Here is a 25769-nt window from a genome sequence, read left to right as displayed (position 1 = left end):
AATTTTTAAGTGTGGGGTAAGATGAACGCTGGATTTAAATAGAAAAGCTTAATTACCTTATCAGGTTGTGATTGTGATTTCGCAATTTACTATTGAATTCAAGGAAGAATGCGCCAATGTAAGTAATGGATGAGTAGGGAATACGTAAATCGCACCGCAAGCACCCAAAAACCAAAACTATCCATAGAAAAGGGAAAATGAAGCTACATACTTACTATTTAAGGGTGTGGTGTGGCCCAAAAGTTTCTTGGAAGATGTTTTTCTAACACATGGGTTTCAACAAACAACTTTAACCCAAAAAAAAGAGGAAAAAAAAAAGAGAAGGAGCTGCAAATGAGTCCGTTCATATTATATATGTTTTTTTTCATTCAAAGCATGCTTGTATAAGTTGGCATTTTTCCACACTATTAATTTTGGGGGTGGCCCCGTAGGTTGCACTGTTTTTATTTGTTTACAATTTTCGGATATTTTTGGAATATAAGTTGTTTAACATCCATTTTTCAAACATTGAGTTGCTGTTTTTAATTCAATTTTACTTAATCTGTAAGTTGGGTTACTATATCGTTAGTTCAATTTCAGTCAAAGAGTGTATGTGTTACTAGAAAACAGTTGCCTGTTAATTTCTAAAAGGTGAAAGTCTATTTCGTGTATCTATATATACAAATGTAATTGAAAATAATTTTGACATTTTAGTGCATCCCTATAGATGTTGTTGCATTGGAACTAATGAAAGCGGAGGAACATAGATAGAAGATATTTGGCAGTGGTGGTTGGCCAACAGCCACATGTGCGTCATAATACTACTGTTATGGGTCGTTTGGTAAAGAGGACTGTCATAGACTGAACTAATTTTTGGGACTGTCTTGGATTATCTTGGATTAGACTAAGCTGGATTAAGTAATGACCTACGTTTGGTGATGTGTTGGACTAAGAAGTTGGTAAAAATAGTGAAGACCTATATTTGGTGCTCTGTCGGACTAAAAATTAATTATTTTAATATTTAAATTTAATTATAGATTTTAACCTAAAAATAAATAATTAAAAAATAATAATTATACAAGCCAACCGTGTGAATTGAAAAAAAACCTAAATAAGAATAAAATATGATGCTGCCACCTCTCTCTCTCTCTCTCTCTCTCTCTCTCTCTCTCTCCTTTGTCTCGTTTTCTCCTTTTTTAACTAAGCCGCTAGCATCATCAGCAAGAAAGAAGCTACCAAATAGCAATAGGAGCAGCATCATACGCAGACCCAGGTTTCTTTTTCTTTTCTTTTCTTCTTCTTTCTTTCCATAGAAATAGGAGCAGCATCATACGCAAACCCAGGTTTCTTTTTCTTTTCTTTTCTTCTTCTTTCTTTCCTTCTTTCTTCTCTCTGTTTTTGGTTCATTATTTTCTGTTTATTTTTTTGGAACTGTTACGAATTGGACTAAGATGGAGAAGAAAGATAGTTTTGGGTTCTGCTGGTGGCTAGGATGGCGAAGAAAGATGTTCTGCGAGTGGCTTGGGCTTCTCTGTGTTAGATTTGTGCATGGCTTAAGGGTGGTCATAGGGGAGAAGAAATCTAGGGGAGGCATGGGCACTGGGTTCTGCCTGTCCGGCGTTTGGGTTTGTGGTGATGAGGTTTTGATTCAAGCCATAAGGGAATCAACCGGAGTCGCCTGTTCAAAATAGGGAGCATGCTATTTTGCGAACCCAATTTCGAGCTCGTTATATTAGACATGTGAATCTGGGTTTTTTTTTTTTCAATTGTTTGACAATATAATCTCATTTAAGTTAATCCTCTCCATTGCCAAACATAGGTTTCAAGTCTTATGTAATCCAATCCAGTCTAGTGAGGCATAGTGAGGCATACCAAACAGCCCCTCATGGAATTGTCCCCAGGGTTGGGGATTCATTTGACAGTTCTTTACTGGAAGGAACTTTTCCATTTCAAAAATCTCATTTTGGTTATCATGACGACCTTGCTCATGACCTTTCCGCTTACTCACCTATTTTCCCACATATCCCTTTTGATCTGGCTTCATCCTCGACTTGCAGTTGCAAACATTAAACGCGTTTTGACGTGTATTTAATGGAAGGTGTGTAGAGCTATAGCTCGGGTACTTGCACCACCTTCTTCTTGTCTGTTGGTTCTGGTTCCATGTTTGCTTTGATATGCGATTTCTCATTCTCTATTTGCTGGATGCTTTCTTCTGGATGTTTGAACGGTCTCAATTTCAGTAATGTTGGTGAAGCTCGGGTGGTGTATGTTTTGAGGTTTCATTGTCTTGGTTTGCTTGTGACAACTATCATTTCCTTGTTTGTCTTAGGTTTTATATAGGATTCTAGCCTTATGCGGGGTTATTGCCTTTTGTGGGCTTTACGCTCTTATTTGTTCTGTTTTTTTTTTTTTGTTGGCCTTATACAGCTTTAGTTTCTTTTTAATTCGAGATTACGATCTTTATGTTATGCCGCACTTTGGTTTTAGTTAGCATGACAAATATATGGGTTCTAAATGTTCCAACTCCCTGAATGGAGATTATCCACGCCCTACTATAAAATAATGCTCCATTGGAGATTATGATCCATATTCTCACATAATTCATCTTATAAGAGATGTTTGTCTGGAAAGAGACAATAAAAGTCCTTGAAGTGGCTTGGGTACCCAAAAGCAAAGAAATACTTATAATTGATGCATGTGCATGCACATGAGAATGATGGGATCACGAATTGATGAATGACAATTTTTGGTTTTAAAGTGGCTACTCAAATCATCAGTGGGCTGTGTTGATTGGAACCACATTCTATTATTAAATGTCGACAAAATAATTGGCCAAAATGGAAAGAGGCAATTCCATAACATATAAGAATGAACGTGAAAGAACAAATCCATAGTGTAAACCCCGAAAGATGTTAACCCTGAAGGTTATATATGGGTGTTTGGAATAAAGAGTAATATACTCACTTTATATGACACAATGTTTCTTGTAGAAACAAGGAATGTTGAGGTTCTCCATATTTACGGATACAATCGTGCCGTCTTTTTGCACATTTACGAAGACCAACATGCTATCTTTAAGAGTTATTAAATGCATGGAAGCATATTGCCAGAAGCGATTCCCTAAAGATGTATAAGCAGAACAACTAGCTACGTATAAAGCTATATAATGTGTCAAGAAATACTAAGAAAGTATTGAAGCATTTTTATGTGGGTTATTCGTTGGGCACTTAAATGATTTTTTGGAAGTATACTACACCGGACATTGTATTTTTCAGATAAAGCTCAGCTCCATCACCACCACTTTGGGATGATGTGAGGCATATTTGATTCTATCTCTGCATAACATCATATATGAGCTTATTAAACTAAAGTGAATTTACAAATAGCCCAGGTTTTGTTGAATACGCAAACTCTGGAAATTTCTATGATTTACATAGAGATCGCTCATTGGAAATATATTTACTTACTCAACTAAAGAATTTTTTATGGCTACATTCTCCACTCACTCCAAAAGATTTTCCCTCCAAAAAGATAGTTTTGAAGATATCAGGGGGGGCATCCACAAGTATGCTACACTGATTAATGCACTCTTATTCCTTCCATCAGTTTTCTACCTCACTGAGTTTCCTTTTAGCAAGATTTTATTGAGGAAACAATATGTTACTTGTGGTCTCCAAGAGAGAGTGTTATAAAGAATGTGGTGGCGCCCACATAAAGAAAATAAGGAAAATAATGGTGAAGCTTGTTTGCCAACACCCACGTGAAGTCAAAGACTTTTGAGTGAGTACCCACAGGAATTCTGTCTATAACCAGCCATTAGAGAAGAAAATGAGAACCTAGGCAGAGAGGAAGGAAGAAAGAAAGGAAAGTGAGAGGAGAGAAAAGAGAGTAGAGATAAATTCTCCAAGAGAGAAAAATTCTCCAAGAGAGAAAAATTTGTGAGCCACAGTGATTGTAAACACTAAAGTTGTAGCCCTATTATTTTACATAGTGGAAAAGTTAATGCTGCTGCTCTCCGAAGACGTAAGCATGGCCGAATCTCATTAAATATTGTGTCACATTTACTGCACATGCAGTTCAATATTTATGCATATATCGTTCATTTTACAACAGAAATCAGATATTGAAGGCCCAAAACAAGCCCTCACTGTTTGCATAATAGGTCCCACCGTCACTGTAACATTTGGGTGCATCATTAGACCCAAGTAAAATATTTTTCTCTTTCGGCCCACTGTGATTATCCTTTTTGGGCCACACCAATTTGCCTAGGCCCATTCCATGTCCCTTCTTTTTAGCATTTCTTCTGTCTATCGACACGCTTCGTCTCACCCATCCCTTGCGACTCCATAGGTTTGCCCAAAAGCGCTTCCACGTTGTCGGATTGACACACCCTGTGTTCCCTCAGTGTTGGGACCTCCTTTATATCCTTTCCTCCTTCCTTTTGATTTGTAGGGCAATATCCTTCTAATCTTTTATCGTTCTGGCTCATTAGGTTGCATTGTTTTTGTTTGTTTACAATTTTGGGATATTTTTGGAAGATAAGTTCTTTTTCACATTGACTTGCTGTATCGTCAGTTCAGTTTCAGTCAAAGGAGTGTACGTGTTTCTGAAAAACAGTGCCTGTTAAGAAAGGTGAAGGTTTATTTCGTGTATCTACATATACAAATGTATTTGAAAATAATTTTGGCATTTTAGTCTCTATTTGGGCTTGAAATTGCAGATTTACAGGGTGTGCCTGAGTTCTTCTACAAAAATGAAGAAGATGATAGCTCTAGGGTTTGAGGGTTCAGCCAACAAGATTGGTGTTGGGGTTGTCACCTTAGATGGCACAATTTTGTCAAACCCACGCCACACATACATTACCCCTCCAGGCCAAGGGTTCCTTCCCCGCGAAACTGCACAACACCATCTCCAACACATTCTCCCGCTGATTAAATCTGCTCTGGAAACTGCCCAAATAACGCCCAAGGAAATTGATTGCCTTTGTTACACCAAGGGTCCTGGCATGGGAGCACCATTACAAGTTGCTGCCATTGTTGTTAGGGTTCTTTCACAGCTTTGGAAGAAGCCCATTGTTGCAGTTAATCATTGCGTTGCACATATTGAGATGGGAAGGATTGTGACAGGTGCAGATGATCCTGTTGTGTTGTATGTCAGTGGTGGGAACACACAGGTAATTGCATACAGTGAAGGGAGGTATCGAATCTTTGGAGAGACCATTGATATCGCTGTTGGAAATTGCTTGGATCGGTTCGCCAGGGTATTAACACTCTCCAATGACCCAAGCCCTGGATATAACATTGAGCAGGTATTTGAATGTGGTATGTTTTGTTCCATTGAATCAGTAGAGGTTGAAATTGGCATTCATGCTTTCTTTTCTTTTTCTGTGGAATCCTTTTAAGTTGTTATCTTATCAAGATTTCCTTTCTTTTTCCAAGAAATCTGAGAACTAGCTGTTCTTACTTGTTACTATGTTGGAGTTTAACTTGGGCTGGACTGAATTTGATTTCTTAATCATAAAGACGCAACAATCTGGCAACAAGAGAGATTTAACATGCAAGGTCTGAAAAAGGATAATTCTAATATTTGACCTTATATGATTCAGCATTTTCTTCTACTAGAGTAGTTCAGAAAAATCTTATTGTGACCCCAAAAAGAAAACGAAACAGGAAAAGTGTATCATATGGGAGCTAGTGGCATTTATTTAGACAGAAGGTGAAATGGCTTCCCTCTTCCTTTTTGCGTAAGTGGCCTCTAGTTTTAGAGAAGAGGTTGAGTTGCCATATTTTGTATGATCTATTTCACATGGTACCTGTTCATAGATCTTATTAAAATTGAAGAAATCTGATTTTGAGTTTTCTTCCCGCTTGCATTGTGAGAATGTTGGTTGTTAATTTCTGTACTTTTTTTTATGAACTTTTTTTAAATTTAAAATGCTGCCAATATGATTTCTATATATTATATTGTGGGTGGCCTATTGCATTCCTGTATATGGTGAATCAATTTGAAGTATGTGAACCCATCATGGTTGGGTAGTTGATTATCTTTTTAATACATTTTTAGTTCCATAATGTTTACAGGCGGTTTCAAACTCATAGTCATCTCTATAAACTAGAGTCATATAGTTTGCCAAATTTTAGGGTGATCAGGTGATGCAGTCAATCTTATTGCACTGAATGGGCATAAGAAATCCATATGTAATAACTCTTGAAGTTGAATTATCATCATCGTTAGTGTCATCATTATTACCACTATTATGCTTATTGTTTGATTTGAGCTACGTTTCTATCCCGTGCTTTGGTTGAATATTTTGTGGAAGTGCTTCCATCATGACTTGTGTGATTCCTTCCCCTCCCAGCTTGCAAAGAAAGGAGAACAGTATATAGACCTTCCTTATGCTGTGAAAGGGATGGATGTGTCTTTTAGTGGAATTTTGAGCTACATTGAAGCCTCTGCTGTGGAGAAGCTCAAGAATAGCGAGTGCACCCCTGCAGATCTATGCTACTCACTCCAGGTAAACTTTGGAATCAAAGCTATTTTGATGGGAAAATAGGTTTTAGCAAATGGGACTTATCAGGAAAAAAGAGCGACAAAGAATTTCCAATTTAATAAACTCTCTACAAGCAAAAGAGGAAGAATGATGACTGTAATGATGGACTACTTACATGATTTATTTAATTTTATTAATTTGGTTCAGGAAAATGTGTTTGCAATGCTTGTGGAGATAACGGAGCGTGCAATGGCACATTGTGACAAGAAAGATGTCCTTATTGTTGGCGGTGTAGGTTGCAACGAACGCTTGCAAGAGATGATGAGAATTATGTGCTCTGAACGGGGTGGAAGGTTGTTTGCAACTGATGATAGGTATTGTATTGATAACGGTGCCATGATTGCTTATACTGGTCTTCTTGCTTTTGCTCATGGTGCATCAACCCCGTTTGAGGAATCGACTTTTACGCAACGGTTCCGAACTGATGAAGTGGAAGCAATCTGGAGACTAAAAGAGGAGTCAGAAAAACTTAAACGGGTTCATGGATGAGACTACCTAAATCTTATAATTCTTGAGGTATGGTGTTTCTTGTACAGAAATAATTGACACTTGGGAAGATATTTGCATGAGTAATTAGCTTTGAGTTTCCTACCATTGAACTATGTAAAGACTGTTTAGTATGATTGTCTAAGCCTTTGCCTAAGGAATACATCGTTCATATTCATTTTTATATCTTTTCCTGCTTTAAGCACCTAAGGAGTACTTATCTTGTCCATGCCTGTAATTTTTCTTCTTTTTATCAATAAAGTTTGTCTTTGTGTTTCTCTTCCCAAAAGGAAAATCCAATTAAATAACACTAAAAGACACAAATCAAAATAACAGTATGTTAATGTTTGTGTGTGTTTTTCTGCGTATGTCTATATGTGTATGCATGTATATAAGCTTCTGTCCTGCTGCTCCTGCATCAAACTTCATATTGAAAACAGCTGCAAAGCCAGATTAGGAACTCAAATTAGTCTGTCACACGGCCTATTTCTTCATTCCACATGAGTTGTGAAGTACTTCACATAACTTCCTCATAGAGGATTGTTTGATGACTGAGGAAGAAAAATGGTTAGATTAGAGGACAATATTTATTTTTCTCCCTTACACTTGAAAGATAGTTTGAAGAGATCTTTCTTTTCCTTAAACGAATGTTAAAAAAATATATATGTGAAATTAAATCCTCTTTGCCTTGCTTACAATGTTTTCATGTTTTCCAATTGACAGGTTCAAGCCTGTATGCATCAACCTCAATTCGATCTCTATTTCGCTCTGTAGATTAATGTATTGTTTTTTATTAGGTTTATCAGGCAAGGCTAAAGTCCTTTCAAGCCTTATTGCGTTGTTTGGAATGATTTTCCGAGGCCAAGAAGCACATAATATTATTAACTTTGAATCACTGAGATTCAGTGTATTGATACTGTTTTGTTGGGCTTTAGCTCGTACTACGGTTGTACTTTGAACTTGAATATATTACAGGTACTTTTGAATATTTTAGTTTGCAAGAATTCTTACTACAATTTCTTCTATTTTCTGCAAATTTAAGTTAAAATTAGTGACAGATGTATTATCAAATTCACCAAAATTAGATCAATAAACAGTAAACTCTTCCAAAATGGAGCTCTGAATGTATTCTCCTAATCGATTCTAGGTCTATACGAGAAACCTCGTGCAACGAGTCCTTTTTTTGTTTGTTTTTATCATCTCAAAATTTCATTTTTCTCATTACGTTTATGTACGAGCCCCTACTTATATCCATCATTTGAATTGAATGTTTTAAAATGCCTACACGGGTAAATTAAGTATGAAACTAAATAACTTATATCCATCAATTGAATTAAATGTTTTAAAATGCCTACACGAGTAAATTAAGTATGAAATTAACTAGATTAATTGGGTTTGATTGAAATAATAGAAAATCTTTTTCTTTTTTTTTTAGCCTTTAATTATTTTCAACAGTTTAAGCATTCATACGATCTAATTCCACTCTCCAACATTGATAAAAATACTAATTTCTGGCTCGGGAATGAAGAAATAATCGAAGGCATGACATGTGCAGTGATGATGTTCAGACCACCCAAAAAAAAAAAAAAAAAAACCTTCATAAAATCAGCAACCCAGATAGTAAGTGTGCTTCTTGTTTTCTAACCATTTTTCTTTCAACCTGTAATCAAATAGCAAAACTCATCTAGGAGTGAGGGGGGGAGAGAGAGAGGTTGTCGCCGGTCGTAGCTATCAAGCTGATACGCGTCGAGTACGCGTATTTCACTCGTGGAATACGCGTATTTCACTCGTGGAATAGAATACGCGTATTTCACTCGTGGAATAGAATACGCGTATTTCACTCGTGGAATACGCGTATTCCATGCGTATTCTACGCGTCGAAAGTACATATATATACATCTTTGAGCATCAAACCCGAGTTCAATTTTCTTCGATTTGATCTCTGAGAATACATTACGATTCCGCTTTGGGCTAACAATTGAGGTGGAATTGATTGATCATCGGTGAGTGTGGGCAGACGAAGAAACCAATCGAAAGCCTCAGCTGAATGCTTTGTTCGGAGGCAATTTAGGTCCCCTCGTATCGATAATTCGGTTAGTTAAACTCAGTTTTTTTGTGTGTACATTTTTCTGCTAAAATTTTGAATTGACAAGATCTGAGCCCTATCTGCGTTTCTATTGCCTTTAGTGAAATTTGATTTCATTTAGGGTTTCTACGGGAGCTTAGTTGGTTTTTGAAGTTTATATATGCTTTTGGTTGTGTTTCAATTATACTGATTTTCGACTGCTCTCTCTGTTTATTTATTTGTGTCTCTCATATTCTCTGTTTTTTTTGTTTTTTTTTTAAGTTTGAATTCTTAGGGTTTCTACAGGATCTTAGTTGGTTTTTGAAGTTTGCATATGATTTTGGTTGTTCTGAAGGAAAATCTGCTTCAATTATACTGATTTTTGACTGCTCTCTCTCCCTGTTTATTTGTCCTTGTCTCTCTTATTCTCTGTTTTTTAATTTTTAATTTTTGGGTTTCATATTTGCAAATGTAACAATGAGTACCTTGAGGTCACAGTCTAGGTGGTGCCCTCTTGAACAACAGCTTCTTCAGAAAAGGAATTCCCGAGAAAATTGGGACCGGTTCATACCAAACCGGTCCGCCATGGACTTTGATTATGCATTTTACATGCTTACTCATCAAGGTAGTAGTACTAGGAAAGGTAAGGAAAACCCACCTAGATATGGAGTAGGCTATAGGAAGCAGTTGGCTGAGGCCATGAACATGAACCGCAGTAGAATTCTTGCTTTCAAGAACAAGACTCCTCCCCCTGTAGAGCTCTTCCCAAGCAACTTCTCTTCAGATAAACCTACTGAATCAAACCCCCCAAAGGCACGAAGAAGATATATTTCTCAAAGTGCAGACAGAACACTTGATGCTCCCGACCTTATAGATGATTACTACCTTAATTTGTTGGATTGGGGAAGCTCCAATGTTCTTGCAATAGCTCTTGCAAACAAAGTTTATTTGTGGGATGCTACAGATGATTCTACTTGGGAACTGGCCACATTTGAGGATGAAAGGGGACCTGTTACCAGCGTCAACTGGGCTATTGATGGACGCCAGATTGCCATTGGACTGAACAATTCCGAAGTAGAGCTATGGGATACAGCTGCCAGTTCTCATGTGATAACCTTGAGAGGTTGCCACCTATCGGGAGTAGGCTCACTGGCATGGAACAATCACATTCTTACAACTGGAGGAATGGATGGCCGCATCGTTAACAATGATGTAAGAATTGGATCCCACATTGTTGTTGAGACATACAGAGGACATGAGCAAGAGGTTTGTGGGCTTAAATGGTCGGCTTCAGGCCAGCAATTAGCAAGTGGAGGAAATGATAACCTGCTCCATATATGGGACAACAGATCATATTCACGAACACGGTGGCTTCACAGGCTTCAAGACCATACAGCTGCTGTAAAAGCCCTTGCTTGGTGTCCTTTCCAGAGAAATTTGCTAGCTTCTGGTGGAGGTGGGAATGATGATGGGTGCATAAAGTTCTGGAACACTCACACAGGTGCATGCCTGAACTCTGTTGACACTGGCTCTGAGGTTTGTGCTTTGCTGTGGAATATGAATGAACGAGAGCTGCTTAGCGCACATGGGTTTTCTCAGAATCAGCTTACTCTTTGGAAATACCCATCAATGTTTAGAATTGCAGAACTCACTGGTCATACTTCTACAGTCCTTTATATGGCTCAGAGCCCAAATGGTTGCACAGTAGCATCAGCAGCTCATGAAACACTGAAGTTATGGAATGTTTTTGGAGACCCTAAGGAGGTTAAACCAGCTCCCAAAGCTGATCCTGAGCCTTTTGCCTATTTGAATCGTATCCACTGATCAAACTTTGCCAGTTCCATGGAAATTAAGCCACCGAGAATATATTGCAGACAAGGTTCATAAAAAGTATTTGTGAGTCGAATATTTTGGACTTTGTTTGAATTTCCTTTTGATTTACACAGTGTGCCTTCTACAAGAATGAAGAAGATGATAGCTCTAGGGTTTGAGGGTTCAGCCAACAAGATTGGTGTTGGGGTAACAATTTTGTCGAGGTGTTGGGGTAACAATTTTGTCGAACTCGCTCAACGCATACATTACCCCTCACGGCCAAGGGTTCCTTCCCTCGAAACTGCACCGCACCATCTCCAACACATTCACCCGCTGATTAAATCTGCTTTGGAAACTGCCCAAATAACGCCCAAGGAAATTGATTGCCTTTGTTACACCAAGGGTCCTGGCATGGGAGCACCATTACAAGTTGCTGCCATTGTTGTTGGGGTTCTTTCACAGCTTTGGAAGAAGCCCATTGTTGCAGTTAATCATTGCAGTGCACATATTGAGATGGGAAGGATTGTGACAGGTGCATATGATCCTGTTGTGTTGTATGTCAGTGTGGGAACACACAGGTAATTGCATATAGTGACGGGAGGTGTCGAATCTTTGGAGAGACCATTGATATGCTGTTGGAAGTTGCTTGCCACATTCGACAGGGTACTAACACTCTCCAATGATCCAAGCCCTGGATATAACATTGAGCAGGTATTTGAATGTGGTATGTTTTGTTCCATTGAAAGAGTAGAAGTTGAAATTGGGCATTCATGCTTTTTTTTTTTTTTTTTTTTTTTTTTTTGTGGAATCCTTTTAAGATATTATCATAAAGATGCAACAATCTAAGCAAGAAGAGAGATTTAACATGCAAGGTCTGAAAAATGATAATTCTGATATCTGAACTTATATCATAAAGATGCAACAATCTAAGCAAGAAGAGAGATTTAACATGCAAGGTCGGAAAAATGATAATTCTGATATCTGAACTTATATGATTCATCATTTTCTTCTACTAGAGCAGTTCAGTCAAATCTTATTTAAGGTGAAATGGTCCTCTTCCTTTTTGCCTAAGGTGGCCTCTAGTTTTAGAAAAAGGATTCAGTTGCCATATATTTCACATGGTAACTGTTCATAGATCTTATTAAAATTGAAGAAATCTGATTTGGAGTTTTCTTCCCACTTGCATTTGAGACTGTTTGTTAATTTCTTGTACTTTTTTTAAACTTTTCTGAAATTTAAAATGCTGCCAATATGTTCTGTTTTGGTCTGTATATGGTGAATTTGAAATGTATGAATCCATGATGGTCGGGAGTTGATTTTTTAATTATTTATAAATACATGTATAGTTCCACAACACAAGATATAAAGTGATAATCACAGTTTCTCTAATTTGGGTTCGTTGATTGCTTTAATTTTAGTACTGATTTCAAGTTGATGACTAATGAGGTACAATTTCTTACCTCCTTCCTATTTACAAGATTAGATATGAGCAATCTTTTCATAAAACAGACTTTGGTATATGTTAACAATTTTGAACTTTAAATGACGGTGTGTGCAGCAGCAGCTAGTTGTTTTAGCTGTATGATAAAAGTTGTAGCCATTGAACCTCATTATGAAGATTGCAGCCATTACCAATTTACCTGGTGTAGAAGAAGCTTGATTCTGCTGGTCTTTAATTTACTTGATGCATCAATTCAATGAAACAATTATCGGAATACATGAACAAATTGTATTACTTGAATTCTTCTGTTGGATTTTTGTTTGGGTTGAAAGTTCCTTTTTATTCTTGATTTGCATGTGGTTGTTCTTGATTCACTGCTAACTCATAGCCTAGTGATAATTCTCTTCCGAATAAAAAGAAACAAAAGAGAGAGAATGGCATCAGAAAGATGACCAACAATGGCAAAACCAGACTAATTCAATATCTTGAATTTGAAGCCTTTTCCAGCATTTTATTTGTGAACTATTTCAAACATTATTGTGTATAATTATCCCAACATTTAGGAGGAACCAGTAGGGGGATGCGTATGTTCAGACTTTCTATATAGCAAGGGTGTCTTACTTTTCCTATAGAATAAACTTGAATGTTTGATAATTACAAGTTACTTTATGCGTAGTTTAGCTCTCGTTGTAAGAAATAATATATTAAGGTTGTAGTAAATGCGCATTGTTAATGGCATGTTTTCATAGAACACATTTTGTGTGGCCTGATAACTACTGTACACACCAAACGGTGGAACAAGCCTAAAAACTATTTTTTGGTTACCTTAATACCCATTATTCCCAAACACTACGACGGGAGTCAGTAAATCCCATATCCTTGAATGAGCTTAGGAATGACCTTTTGTAAAAATCCATTTTAGGAACTAAAGGAATGCTAATAAAAGTGGTTTTTGGCAATATTTAGGCACTTCTTACAATTTACGTTAGAAAGATCCCTAGTGCATTCAACTGAACCAAAAAGCCAAATCTTCTTAAATAATTGTAGCATCCGAGTAGCTTACAAAGATGTAAGAGCAACCTTTGAACTTGACTGGGTAAACAACGTATAAACTATTGTTTGTTAATTCAGAGTTTACAGAAAGATAAATAAGGTAAGTTAGACTTTGTCCTAATTCTCTACTAATTATATAATTATCGCAACAATCACTACCCAAATGCAAAGAAAAGGAACTGATGATCTCACTTTTTATCTGGGATAAATCGCCCACGGTATCAGGGTAGCGTTAGCACCATATCCCACAATGGGGAATTTATTCACCTCCAGCACCCTCCAAATGCTTCAACTGGTACCCAACTAAAGCAGATTCTAAATAAAATGAAAAGAAAATATATTATTGATCAGGTAAAGATTAATTTATTCGCGATGCTTTTATTCATTGGCTATGTGCTTAACCGAACAACAGTACATAGGGACAACCTAGGTGCAACTTCTCATATTCTCCACTAGAGAAACTGAGTTAGTAGTCCACTTAAATTGAATAATAATGATACGTCATCTTCTCTACGTCAAGAGAAATTAAATTAGCAGTCCACTTAAATTGATTAATAATTTTTTAGGCTTAGTATCACAGAACGTCCCTAATATATTTTTTTCTAGGAGTCACAAAACATCACTAACGGAGTTTGATAGAACCTAACAGCAGGGACCATTTGTGATCACACATACGAACCTTGAGGACCATGAATGACCAAAATAGAGACGTTTTTTTATATTAAAACCCAATTTTTTATTGAGGAAATTAATAGATGCTTCCACACTGTCATGCCCACTAAGACTGCTATATATGCAAGGGGCACATTACTTAATTCTCAAGTAAGATCACAAAGTACTTCAAATAAAATTCAAGGATATATTTTCTATGGCGAAGATCGGAGGTGTAGTCATGGAGAAAATTGGTGAAGCTTCTCAATGGATTGCATCCAAAATCAAGGATTTTCTTCAGTATTTGTCAAACAAAGCGACGGAGCTTCTCAACGTAGCAAGGCGGTTTTTCGACAATTTTTCGGAGGAATTCAAAGAAGCCCTTGTGAAATCTAAGTGCGTTATTGACGACACTATAGCGAAAGCAACGGAGCTGATGAGTAAATGGACGGATGCGGCCTGTAATTCGATCGTCCAATTGAAGAATTTGGTAGCTTCAATGCTGAAGCTGATGCTAGACCTTCTTCATAGTGGCCTGAAGAGATTTCTTAGTTTGATGCAAGAATTGGTGAGAAAAACAAAAACCAAGTGTGTGTTGTTTACTGCGAGTGGGGAGTTAAGAGACCTAATCTGTCTGGCGAAAGGGCTTTTAGAGTTGCTTAATATGTTGGTTATGAAGCCAAGTGATTTAGCTTATGTTGTCTATGAAGCTGTTGTGCTCTACATAAAGAACCCTCAAATGACCCCTGCCGAAATGAAGTATGGGAATATATTCAAGACTTTCCCGGAGGATCAAAGGAAGGCTATTGTTTTTCTTTATACTTCGATCAAATTCGTGCTTAGCCCTTTTTGAGAAAAATATTTAAGTTATAAAATAATGAGTTCTCACTCTGAGTTGGTTTATGGAATGCATTATAGTTTAATGGAGTTCTTAGAGCCTTCTTTTTTTTTTCTGTTTGGTATTATTTCTAGCTAGCTAGGATCTACCATCTCATGTAGTTTAAGGGACATTTTGGAAAAGACCGAAGGAGAGAGAAATATTTTTAAAAGAATCCAAAATGAACAAAAATGCCCTTATTATTTTTGGATTTCCTAATGAATCCTTTACATTTGCATGTCTTTGGTTTGAAAGTTGATGAGTTTTTCTGTCTTTTTCGGAAAAATTTTGGCTTTTTCCAAAAGTGAAAGTTTTTCTGTGGCTAAAATCTAAAGTTACTTTTAAAATAATAAATATTTTCTCAACCTTGTAACCGAAAGAAAATAATTTACTGGCTTATCTAATAATTGTTTTTTTTAGTTGTTAATTTTTACAGTTTTTTTTTAAATTAATGATAGACTGTTTTATAAAATAAAAAGTAAATATTAAAAATAATGGTAATTATTTTCTGAAATTTAATGAGGGTAGAAGAAACATAAAATAGGGAAAATAAAGTTTTGTAAAGTACAATTTGCCTTGTATTTTTTTTATTTCATTACAAGCGAGGGGAATTTTTCACACACACAATTATGATGTCATTGACGTATTTTTTTATTAATACAAAAAGTAGACTGAACTAGGGATAGGCATGGTCCGGTCTGGTCCGATTTCCACCTCACATGTCACGCCCTAGAAACTCAGTCACATGCCTAGAGAATACAACGCCCAATCGCCAGTGCGTCATACTCCCAAGTATTCCATAAACACGTTAAGGGAGAGGGTGGTCAAATCCCGATTGGTCTCAGCCGTGGGGGTGGTCAGACAGTAGAGATAACCGGCCACACAGTTGCCAGTTTTGCGTGCATCTCAAGGGAGAGGGTCGGGGAAGAGAGAGAGAGATGTGAAGTGAGAAAATAGGTTGGGTTTTTAAAAATTCAACTTCAAAGAAATTACGGTTGTACCATTGCACTTCCGTTGACCATAACTTTTTCATTAAAACTCCTATTTGAGACCACTACGTGTCTACAAACTCGTATTGACAAGCTCAATGCAACGGTGCTACTCAATTTCCCAAAATTCTTTTGGATTAAAAAGTGACTAGAGTGACCCTACCCCAAGGGCAAAATTGTAATTTCAAAAAAAGAATTAAATTGAATAAAACAATTAAATTGGATCAGGGACGTTACATGTAGAGGGCCAAAAGTTGGTTCTCCGAAATAGAGAGCCAAGTAGGGAGTCTGCTGATGGAGAATTTTCCTTCTTTTTAGCCAAAGTAGCTAGGGATGAGAGAATAGAAAAGTCTGCTGGAGATGCTCTAAGTATAGTTGGATCCCATTTCATCTTAAAAACCAAAATCATAATATACAACATAAATAGATGTTTCACTTACTTACAATAAATCAAGGATGCTCATACAACCTTTTAAAACCAAAATTTCAAATATCCAGTAACATTCTTTTAATGAACGATCATTGCAGGCCAACTACCCATAAGACCAATTTATGCAACAAAGGTGGCACGCTAGCGAGAGTGTCCATTTCAAAGGTTATAACACATAGACTATCCTCACCTAATGGATCTTGGAATAGTTAGTCCGTCGTACAGTAGCCTTCAGAGGTTTAGGGAATCAAAACTCAAGGTGGTCGCTATGCACCTCTTCACTCTGAGGTCATCCGGAACACCGTTAACGCACGAATCCGGTACACATCACATAATAAAACCACATAACAATGGCATCCAAATTTCATGCAAACGTAACTACTACTTCATACATACAATAAAATACAAGTCTCGGTTTAATGGTCCCCCTACCGAGAGTCCAATGATGTTGCTGGTCCCACAAGGTTCATCCACAACAACAACGTTGTCAACACCACGCTTGAGTAAAAGAATTTCCTAGTCCACAATAAAACACATTTTACTATATAATCCTTATATAGTAACCAAGTATTCACAAATTCCTCTTTTAACTTCCTTTTATTACTTCTTAGATCCTTGAGACTTTTGTAATATCACTTAGGTCCTCAATTAAACAAGAATTTCACTTCTGTCCCACTAAAATCCTTACCTCAATCCTCTGTATTGATCTAAAATGAACAATATGAAGGCTTCCAAAAAGAAAAGCTTGTTTCAGTTGCACTACATTCGAGAGGCCTAAACTTGTTGGATGGACACGATTTTTGGATATGTTGTAGAAAACAGAAAAACAGAGCAACATTCAGGAAGGAAACGTTGCAATCTGAGTACGATAAATTGACATGCAAGAGTGAGTAAGGTGTTGTATAGTCAAAATAATAGATAGATGACTAGCTAACCTTGAACAAGGTTTTGGTTGGTTAGAGAACTCCAATGGCTATGAAATTTGTATATGTTATATTTGTCTAACTGAGGAACAATGTTTATGAAGAACGATTTGTCGGATGAGCAATAGAAATTGATATGCAAAGGAGAATCCCAGGCTACATAAACACAAGAGATCAGGATGAACAGGTTACACTTAGATATGTCTTGAGATGGCTATATTTCTTGGATGAAGCTCACCTTTTCATATATGATAGCCAAGATATAGATAAACAACTTTAATGAAGGGAATGAAGCCATTAGATAAGGGGAAGGCCACATGCAAGAGTGAATAAGTTCACACTAGTGTGGAACTAGTAGACAGGAAGAAAGAGAAGACTAGTCTCACCTTGAACACGATTTCAGGTAGATAGAAATCTCCAATTACCTTGAGTGTTGGATATTTCATAGCTCTCTAATGGGGGAACACATTTGATGAAGGCTACTTCACCAAATGAGCAGTGGAAATAGCCATGCAAGGCCAAACCCGAGACTTCAGTAAAAACTCGGACCAAGACAAACAACTTGTACTGAAACAGACTTGGAGATGTCTAGATTGCTTAGTTTGTCTTAATGTTTGATTTCGTCTAGTAGACAAGCAGATGAACATGTTTGAAGAAGGAAGTATTTTGATTTGAGCTTAGGAGAGATGGGTTTTAAAGGGATAACACTATTTTTCTATCCCCGACCAATCACATACTACTATGTGAAAAAATTATAATGTGTGGCATATCGTGATTGACCGAGAATAGCAAAATAATAGAATTCCTGTTTCATGTAAGTGTTTCTCGTTTGGAAGTCTGTGAGGAGTTTGAGAGAGTTTTCTTTGGGAAATGGAAGGAATAATTGTGTGGGAGTTACTAAATGAACTAACCAGCGTGGGAAACATAATACACAGCTGGGAAAACATGAGGAGCATGCTTGGGAGACAAATGGACTAAAATAATGATGATGGAAGTTGACGTGGCGTTGGATGAGGGACTTTAGGTGTAGGATATTTGCTGCCTAACCATAAAATCTCTCTATTTATCACTGAATTACACATTCTCTTTTCCATTCAATTTTAAGCCTGATATTTAATTCAAAATCAAGCTTAAAATTATCTCTTGAAAATTCAATACAGCCACAGAAAAATCACAACTTATTTTCTAAGCACCTCAAAAACACATTTGGGTTTCAAATCACAACAAAACCGGTACTATTTAACTAATGCGTTTTGGTCCAATTTTGGTGAAAAAAATTTATAAAACTGGTCGGTTTAGTTTAAACCGGTTCCTGTTTAGTTTCTAGTTTTTTCAATTTTGGATCCGATTTTTTTTAATTATTCTAAAATTATGTTGTTTTACAAATTCCAACAAATTTAAAAAATTAAAAAAGATATATATATAAAGATAAATAGCTGGTCCGATTCAATTTAATTTTGTAAGGTATGAAACCGATATGGGAATCGGTTTGAACCGGTCCGATCCGATTCTGTGTTGGTTTGTTGACTTTTTAGTCAACACAGTGTTTACTCCGGTTTTCCAGTCTCGATACCTACCCCTAGTATGAACTAGAAAAGGGAGTGGTTTTTCAATAGAAAGACTTTCGTGAAACGGAGATAGCACACGAGTGATAACACTTTCGCCGTTGCAACTAAGGGCCCGTTTGATAGCCATTTTAATTTTAATTTTTAGTTTTCATTTTTTTGTGTTAGAGTAAGAGGAAAATGAGAGTGAGAATGAGAGTGACGATAAGATTGAGAGGGGAGGATGGGAGGGAGGGGTAACAAAAATAAAAACAAAAACTTAAAAGTGAAAACAATTTCAAATAGATTTCAGTTTTTTATTTTTGTTTTCACTTTTGTTACTCCTCTCTTCCATCTTCCCCCTTAATCTTCCATCTCAATCTCATTTTCACTCCGTTCTCCTTCTTTTCTCTCTATATTTTAGCAAAAAAACAAAAAACAAAAAAGAAAAAAAAATCAAACAAGTGTTTTTTTTTTCCTTTTCTTTTTTCAAACACACCATGAATTAGAACTTGAGACTGAGAGGAATAATCTGCAAATAACAATTTGCCTTTTAAGTTGGCCTGACGTGGTCTATTTTTTCGAAAAAGATAAAGATAAAACAAAGCACTCACATTTTGAAGCTTTTACGAGCCAACGGAATTTCCACTTCCGACCGGAAAACGAAGATCTACTTAGCTTGCTCGAATCAAGTAAGCGCTCGATTCCTAATCATAAAACGAAGAATACCCATTTGTTCTGGCTCACTCTTACTGAAACCCTCCATATTTTTTTGGCCCTTTATGGTCAGTTTGTTACCTTGTCAGTTTTGCAAGTTCATATCTAAAGACTGAATCTGGATCAAAATTTGGTTAAATTCTAATTGGTTTGAATTTTTTGGGCTTTCCTGTTGTTTTATTTCATAATTCGGTTCCCATTTCATGCGTTTATTTTTCTTTTTTGCACTGGGATTGAAGAACGTTAGTTGGCTGCTGCTTTGTCACTGTCAAATGCGCAAAATTTGTAGTTCTATTAATGGTTTAGCTGCTACTGTCTCTCTTTTATTGGGTGTGGGATGTAATTTAGTTTGCAAGGGCTGAAAAGTTAGATTTGTCATGGAATTTTATAGCGTATATAGTGTTTATGAGTATGTATTTCTATTGTGTTCACCACCTGTTTGATAAAATAACTAAGAAACGACATGTTTTATTTGGTTTATAACAATTGAATAAAAACAGGAACAAGCTTGTTTTGGTTAGTTAGAAATTAGAATCATACAATCATAAACGGGGAATCTCACCCATTTCCTCAAGTTGCCTGTTGTTTCAACCCAAAAGATAGTCTTTATTCTTTTGTTAAACAGTTTATCGGTTGTGAATTTTGGGCTTTGCAAATAAATAACAGAAAATGTCTGGCAGTGGATTCAGATGAGGGGGCTAGAGCAGTGGAGAGTTCTTCCTCACAGGCACTGGTTTTATATGAAGCAGATTCCATTTTGGAACCTTATGAGGGTATGGAATTTGAATCTGAAGATGCCGCCAAGATATTTTATGATGAGTATGCACGACGAGTTGGATTTGTCATGCGTGTGATGTCATGCCGTCGATCCGAGAGAGATGGTAGGATTCTTGCCCGTCGACTTGGGTGTAATAAGGAAGGCCACTGTGTTAGTATTCGAGGTAAATTTGGGCCAGTTCGAAAACCACGAGCGAGTACAAGGGAAGGTTGTAAGGCAATGATTCATGTGAAGTATGATAAATCCAGTAAATGGGTGATTACCAAATTCATAAAGGATCATAATCATCCACTTGTGGTGTCCCCACGTGAAGCTCGTCAAACAATGGTGAGTATTTTTCTCATATTTAGTAACATTCAATAATTCCTATAAATAATTAAACTTCCAGTGTCCGGGGGTTATTAATTTTCCAGGTGGTGCACATTTTAAGTTGTGAGAAGTTGCACTTACACTCTCCTTTTAGAAACACTTCTTGTATTTGTATCCTGAGTGTTCCTTCAGAAATAGAAAAATATATTGTACTCCTTATTGAGGTTATGGTAGTGTTTTTCCCATGTGGCTCTTAAATTCTAATTTTGCTTGCTTCTAATAAGATACCCTGCAAAATTTGATGAGTATCAATAATTTTAGGAAAAAGAAAATTAAGTAATGTGTTATAATTTCTTTCTTACAGCATATCTGTAGCTAGAAACTGCTAACAATCCCTTTTTAAATATGAAGATAAAAAAAATAGTGATATTATCCTTACCGACAATGTGAAAGCCAATAGTAAACTGCATCATCTTTGAGGTGTATTATTTAAATTTATTTTATATTTCAATAAGGGCTTCTTCAGGAGGTAAAATTTGGTTCAGGCAACCCTACTGGCTGTTTATAGCAGGCAAGTAGTAAAATACAGCTCAGACTAGGAACCTTTTTTGTATTACCTTTGAAGACAAGTTGATGAATATGTTGTATTGATCCCAAATTAGGTCTAAAGTTTCTGTACTCTAGGTGATATCGTTTATAGTCTCTATATTCAAGCATCAGGTATGATCTAAGTCATGTCTTTTGTGTGTTGTGCTTTCTTCTGTAGGATGAGAAGGATAAGAAAATTCAAGAATTAACTGCAGAGCTTCGGAATAAGAAACGGTTGTGCACAACATATCAGGAACAGCTAACAGCATTTACGAAAATTGTTGAAGAGTATAGTGACCAGCTATCGAAAAAAGTTCAAAATGTTGTAAGCAATCTTAAAGAATTTGAGTCCATAGATCGGGAGCTTTCGCAACATAGATAGCCTCTGCATTGAGAGTGAGTAATTTGGCATGGTCTTTCAAAATTGTTTAGTTTTTTACTTGGTTTCTTTTAAAATTTGTGTTCCCAATTTTATCAATTAGGTTGTCGGAATTGATAGATACCGGCAATAACCTCTTTTGGAAAAGCAACCAACAAAAAGTACAATAGAATTTGGGGAAAAAATTAGCATACTCCCCTGAGTTGTTACCCTTGTTTCAAATTGCCTGCTGAATTTTCAATTTGGTTTTCAACCCCCTTAAACTTTCAAAATGTTCCAATGTAGCCCCTATTGTCAATTCTGTTACACTTTCTGTTGATTGTAGCCACGTACCAAGCACATGATATGTTTTTTAAGGATATTTTCGTCACTTTGCTTATTTCTTCTTTCTCTTCCTCTACTTCTCTTTCATTTCTCTTTTCTCTCCTTTCTCTCTTTAGTCTGTATCTACAATCTTCTCTGCCAAAAGCTGAATTTATTTTTCTAGAATTGGTTATAAATTCAGTCATGGTTGAATGGTGATGATGCTCGAGTACTAAGATTAGATTTGCCACATGGGCTAGGCTTGTTGACTGTTCCTTTCAGCCAAAATACCAATCAATCATTTTATGCTCAGTAGTCAGTTCCGAGTAATTGTAGTAATCAAGCAAACAGTCAATAACTCAATCAAAATAAAACAATCCAAACCAAAAAAGAACAACCCGAGAGAGAGAGAGAGAGAGAGAGAGAGAGAGAGAGAGAGAGAGAGAGAGAATTGAGAGTCAAGGGTGCAATATGGTACAAGTTCAATAATTCGGGGGGAATAGCTAAATTTTTCCCTAAAATATGTAGGTTTGAAGTTTATCCGTTTGCTTTGTCTTCTATTATAAGAATTGAAAAATAAATTTGAAAACCTACATCTTTTGGAAGTGTGATCTGATTGACTTATTTCATTTATTGTGAACTCTCAGTGTCGATCCCTGAAATGATGATCTGAAACTGCACTGAATAAACTTTCAAACCATTTAATACATTTAGGGAAAAGTAAAACTAATAAGAGAAATGAAAGAACTAACTTTTTGGTTCCATAGGCTTCCGCGAACAGTTCCTCATTTTAGCCTTCTTGAATGTTAAGGTTCTATGAGCTGTACCTCTTTATGCAATGTCAGCTCAGAATCCTTTGAAATTATAATTGAACTATCATTGCAGAGCTAGGAGTTCTCTCTTAACTGAATGTATATGATTGTTGAAGTTCCATTAATTATGATTGGTTAATGCAATTAATCTTGAATTATGAGTTGAAAAGTTAATAGCACAATTTTCCCTTTATATGAATGCTGATGTGGCAAATGTCTCTTTCTAGTTTCCAAAACTCTCCAATGAGGACAATTAATGGCTGGGCCCATGAGGCTGCCCTTGTAATTGCCTATGTTGCACGGATACAATACAAGATATGCGATATGATACGACAAGTCTACAAAAACTAGGATATGTATATGGTAAGGATACGACAATAAGATAATATATCTATATTTATATGTGAACTGTCTCTTTTTCGTTTAATTATTTATGTTTTCTTTTGTTTTCTTAGTAGCCCCTAACATTCTACAGTACACTCAAGTTCTTTTTATCTTTTTGAAGTAGAAAAACAAGTCCAGAATGTTTTTGAATTAGCCTCACATTTCTGTTTTTCTTTGTCTAAAAAGTTACAGAATATGCCCTCTTGTATTCCCTGCGTATCACTTGATTATTCATCCCGTATCCAAAAGTCAAATGGATACAAATTTCGAGTAGTCATTAAGTAGCAAGAGCGTATCAGTATCAGCTACTCCATTCTTGAAATTTTTGTAGTATCCGTGCTTCATAGGATGCCTTGTTCAGCAATAGCTTAAGTTGCATTTAACGTAGAAACTTTAATTAGCAATTACCATTGATGTAATCCTAACTATATGCGATTCATTTTTTATTTCACATTCAATAGTTGTCTGTACTCCAGACTAGTGTACTTTAATATTGAATAGAACTTAATTTAAAATTTTTGCGATCTTCAAATTTTATACATGTTTTCTGCATGCATATATGGTACTCTGTAGGATCAATAGTAAAGTTTCAGTGTCAGGCAGTGAAGGACAGAACACTTGGGTCTTACCTATTTCTAACATTCATTGGAATGCCTAAATAAGTTTTGTTTATTTGAAAATATATAAATATAAAAGAACTAGTGCAGGGATGTGGTGTGCAAACTTTGACCTGTATACCAATATCCCTAGGGTTGATGGCACTAGTCAAAATCAAGAAGGTTGTTAACCAATTGGGACTGTAATATCACCATATAAGGATGTGCTACACATTGCATCGTTACTAGTTTCATATTATTCTGATATTTGTGGTTCTTTCTTCTTCTTTTTCCTTTTGGGGGAAGTGGCTCTTTCTTCTTTAAGCGATCAATTCTGAAACATATATAAATTATGTTCAATAAATATTGTAGTTCCAAAAATGCACATTAAAATTGGTACTCTTGAGTGAAGGTTCAGTTTTGGACACTGTGTGCCAATTCAGCACTTGAGAGTCCTTTTTGTCCACAAATCATTGCCGTACATTTTTATTTGTGAATATATTTATAGAATATGCACATATATTACCAAAGTGACCCAAGAGAATACTTTGAAGTATGTGATGCTTGCGGTGTAATCAGTATGTGGTGCTTGTGTGTGTGTGTGTGTGTGCACGCGTGCATGTCTGGTTTTCTTCGTATTATTATACTTGACTGGTATGTGTTGATAGTTTGGCAGGCATGCATAAATAATATTTGACCCGGCAATTAGGTTCTTAGTTTCCAAATTTTTCAGTGTGTCACGGTTTTATTTGTGTTTATATATTTGACTGGTATGTGTTGATTCAATTTGGTAGACGTGTGTAAAGAACATTTAACTTGGTGATTAGGTTCTTCGTTTCCGACTTTTTCAGCTTTTGATGTAATGTGCCTTTACTTGTTTCTCTTTTTATTGGCATCTCTTGTGTCTTTACTTTTCAATTAGTCTCTATCTTAAACAACATTCATTGGTATCATCTTCCCTTTTTAACTTTGCTTTATTTTTTCCTTTTGTTTTCTTTCCCCTTTGCATGTTTTTTTAATTGTCTTATTCAATTGATATGAGGCCCAGCTTACCAATTTAATTAACAGGCACATGTTCTATGCTTAGAAATTAAATATTGAGTCTGAGATCCAAAGAATCACTAATCCTTCTTTACGTGACTATTAGTTTCATGCTTATCATAAATAGATTTTTGCAAGTTCACAGCAAGTTACATTTTGTCACAAATGCCACTATGAAGTTTGATAAGAATTTACTGAATCAGCTGTGATCTGATATCTAATTCACTTGCACTCAGCAAGATGATGTCTTTAATAATCTTTTTTCATCATTCCAGTGCAGGCTGCAGCCATAGGAAGAATTAGTGACAGAAATCCAAGATGACTTTGATTATGTAGACATGGAAGCTCTGATGGAGCTATTTTATGTGGTGATCCATCCAGGTTCATAGAGCTATGCACTTTAGTCATTCTGCGTAGCAACTTGAAAGCATTTCCAGGGTCTATGAGCATGTTCTAAATGGTGATAGGTAATATCATAGGGTATTAAGCAGTGCCTAATTGCCTTACACGGGGCACAGATATCTAGACATGGCAGATAAATAGTATCCATTTTGTAGGAGGAATATGCTTGCATTTTATAATTGTGTAAACAAATTCGCCAGTACATATAATCGATACCAGCAGGGATGTGTTTACTTCTCATTTGCTTTTGAAATTGTGCTCGTTGTACTCCACGTAGCTATTTGGAGTTGCCATTCCTTATCATGCTTATTGGTTAGATTGTTTACTTTAGCTATTTCCTAGAGCTCTATATAAACAGAAAAGTTCTCAGCCAAAGTCCTTTAATAAGGTCTCAGCCAATTTTTTTTATATTTTAATTTCTAGTTTGACTAATCTATTATAATGGAATTTAAGTACAGATCCGTAGTTTCTCTCTACGGAGGTACAAAAGTAGCCCATCGTTGTTATACAGCATTTTACAAAGATTTATAGTTTCTAATCATCTCAAATTGTATTCTTGTTACTTAGTTCTTTTACTAATTTTATGTATGGATTTGGTACAATCTTTGTTTTATTGTGTATTAGGACAATATAGTCAATAATAACTAAGACATTACTATG

The 25769-nt window shown here is 36.2% G+C and overlaps 4 protein-coding genes across 9 annotated transcripts; all 4 read left to right on the top strand.

Annotated features, from left to right (window-relative positions):
• Positions 1-4311: 4311 nt before the first annotated feature.
• Positions 4312-8003, top strand: LOC117632277 (probable tRNA N6-adenosine threonylcarbamoyltransferase). Of its 2 annotated transcripts, none has more exons than XM_034365725.1 (5): positions 4312-4611; positions 4700-5287; positions 6338-6493; positions 6677-7045; positions 7813-8003. In XM_034365725.1, exons 2-4 carry the CDS (start codon positions 4733-4735, stop codon positions 7016-7018), a joined length of 1053 nt encoding a protein of 350 aa, XP_034221616.1. In that variant the 5' UTR covers positions 4312-4611; positions 4700-4732; the 3' UTR covers positions 7019-7045; positions 7813-8003. The 2 variants fall into 2 exon arrangements, with proteins under 2 accessions (XP_034221616.1, XP_034221609.1); XM_034365718.1 differs by having other exon boundaries at positions 7739-8003.
• Positions 8004-8863: 860 nt separating this feature from the next.
• On the top strand, positions 8864-11109 carry LOC117614323 (cell division cycle 20.2, cofactor of APC complex-like). 2 transcript variants are annotated; one of them, XM_034343092.1, is made up of 2 exons: positions 8864-9108; positions 9579-11109. In XM_034343092.1, exon 2 carries the CDS (start codon positions 9666-9668, stop codon positions 10902-10904), a length of 1239 nt encoding a protein of 412 aa, XP_034198983.1. In that variant the 5' UTR covers positions 8864-9108; positions 9579-9665; the 3' UTR covers positions 10905-11109. The 2 variants fall into 2 exon arrangements, with proteins under 2 accessions (XP_034198983.1, XP_034198982.1); XM_034343091.1 differs by having other exon boundaries at positions 8864-11109.
• On the top strand, positions 11043-11877 carry LOC117615532 (probable tRNA N6-adenosine threonylcarbamoyltransferase). The gene is made up of 3 exons (XM_034344635.1): positions 11043-11470; positions 11555-11603; positions 11809-11877. The coding sequence occupies exons 1-3, from the start codon at positions 11043-11045 to the stop codon at positions 11875-11877; spliced, it is 546 nt and encodes a 181-aa protein (XP_034200526.1).
• A 7419-nt stretch (positions 11878-19296) lies between these two features.
• LOC117614254 (protein FAR1-RELATED SEQUENCE 5-like) lies at positions 19297-25347 on the top strand. Of its 4 annotated transcripts, none has more exons than XR_004583841.1 (5): positions 19302-19492; positions 20198-20622; positions 21371-21588; positions 22914-23049; positions 24988-25347. XR_004583841.1 is itself a non-coding variant. In XM_034343000.1 (4 exons), coding segments are annotated over exons 1-3 (630 nt in total). In that variant the 5' UTR covers positions 19297-19491; the 3' UTR covers positions 21575-21588; positions 24988-25347. The 4 variants fall into 4 exon arrangements, 2 of the variants coding, with proteins under 2 accessions (XP_034198891.1, XP_034198890.1); XR_004583840.1 differs by having other exon boundaries at positions 24983-25347; XM_034343000.1 differs by lacking the exon at positions 22914-23049 and having other exon boundaries at positions 19297-19492.
• Positions 25348-25769: the final 422 nt, after the last annotated feature.

The sequence above is a fragment of the Prunus dulcis genome, chromosome 1, assembly GCF_902201215.1.
Source record: "Prunus dulcis chromosome 1, ALMONDv2, whole genome shotgun sequence".
Classification (NCBI taxonomy): domain Eukaryota; kingdom Viridiplantae; phylum Streptophyta; class Magnoliopsida; order Rosales; family Rosaceae; genus Prunus; species Prunus dulcis.
Note: the sequence above shows the minus strand (reverse complement) of the source record. Positions and strands in the feature narration are given on the sequence as shown.

Bases quoted from the DNA above. Each gene is read 5' to 3' on its own strand.
- LOC117632277 (XM_034365725.1), top strand. From the start codon at position 4,733: ATGAAGAAGATGATAGCTCTAGGGTTTGAGGGTTCAGCCAACAAGATT. The intron at 5,288-6,337 runs GTATTTGAATGT...TTCCCCTCCCAG, and splicing joins CTGGATATAACATTGAGCAG to CTTGCAAAGAAAGGAGAACA. The intron at 6,494-6,676 runs GTAAACTTTGGA...AATTTGGTTCAG, and splicing joins ATCTATGCTACTCACTCCAG to GAAAATGTGTTTGCAATGCT.
- LOC117614323 (XM_034343091.1), top strand. From the start codon at position 9,558: ATGAGTACCTTGAGGTCACAGTCTAGGTGGTGCCCTCTTGAACAACAG.
- LOC117615532 (XM_034344635.1), top strand. From the start codon at position 11,043: ATGAAGAAGATGATAGCTCTAGGGTTTGAGGGTTCAGCCAACAAGATT. The intron at 11,471-11,554 runs GTAATTGCATAT...CACATTCGACAG, and splicing joins GTCAGTGTGGGAACACACAG to GGTACTAACACTCTCCAATG. The intron at 11,604-11,808 runs GTATTTGAATGT...TATATCATAAAG, and splicing joins CTGGATATAACATTGAGCAG to ATGCAACAATCTAAGCAAGA.
- LOC117614254 (XM_034343000.1), top strand. The intron at 20,623-21,370 runs GTGAGTATTTTT...TTTCTTCTGTAG, and splicing joins GTGAAGCTCGTCAAACAATG to GATGAGAAGGATAAGAAAAT.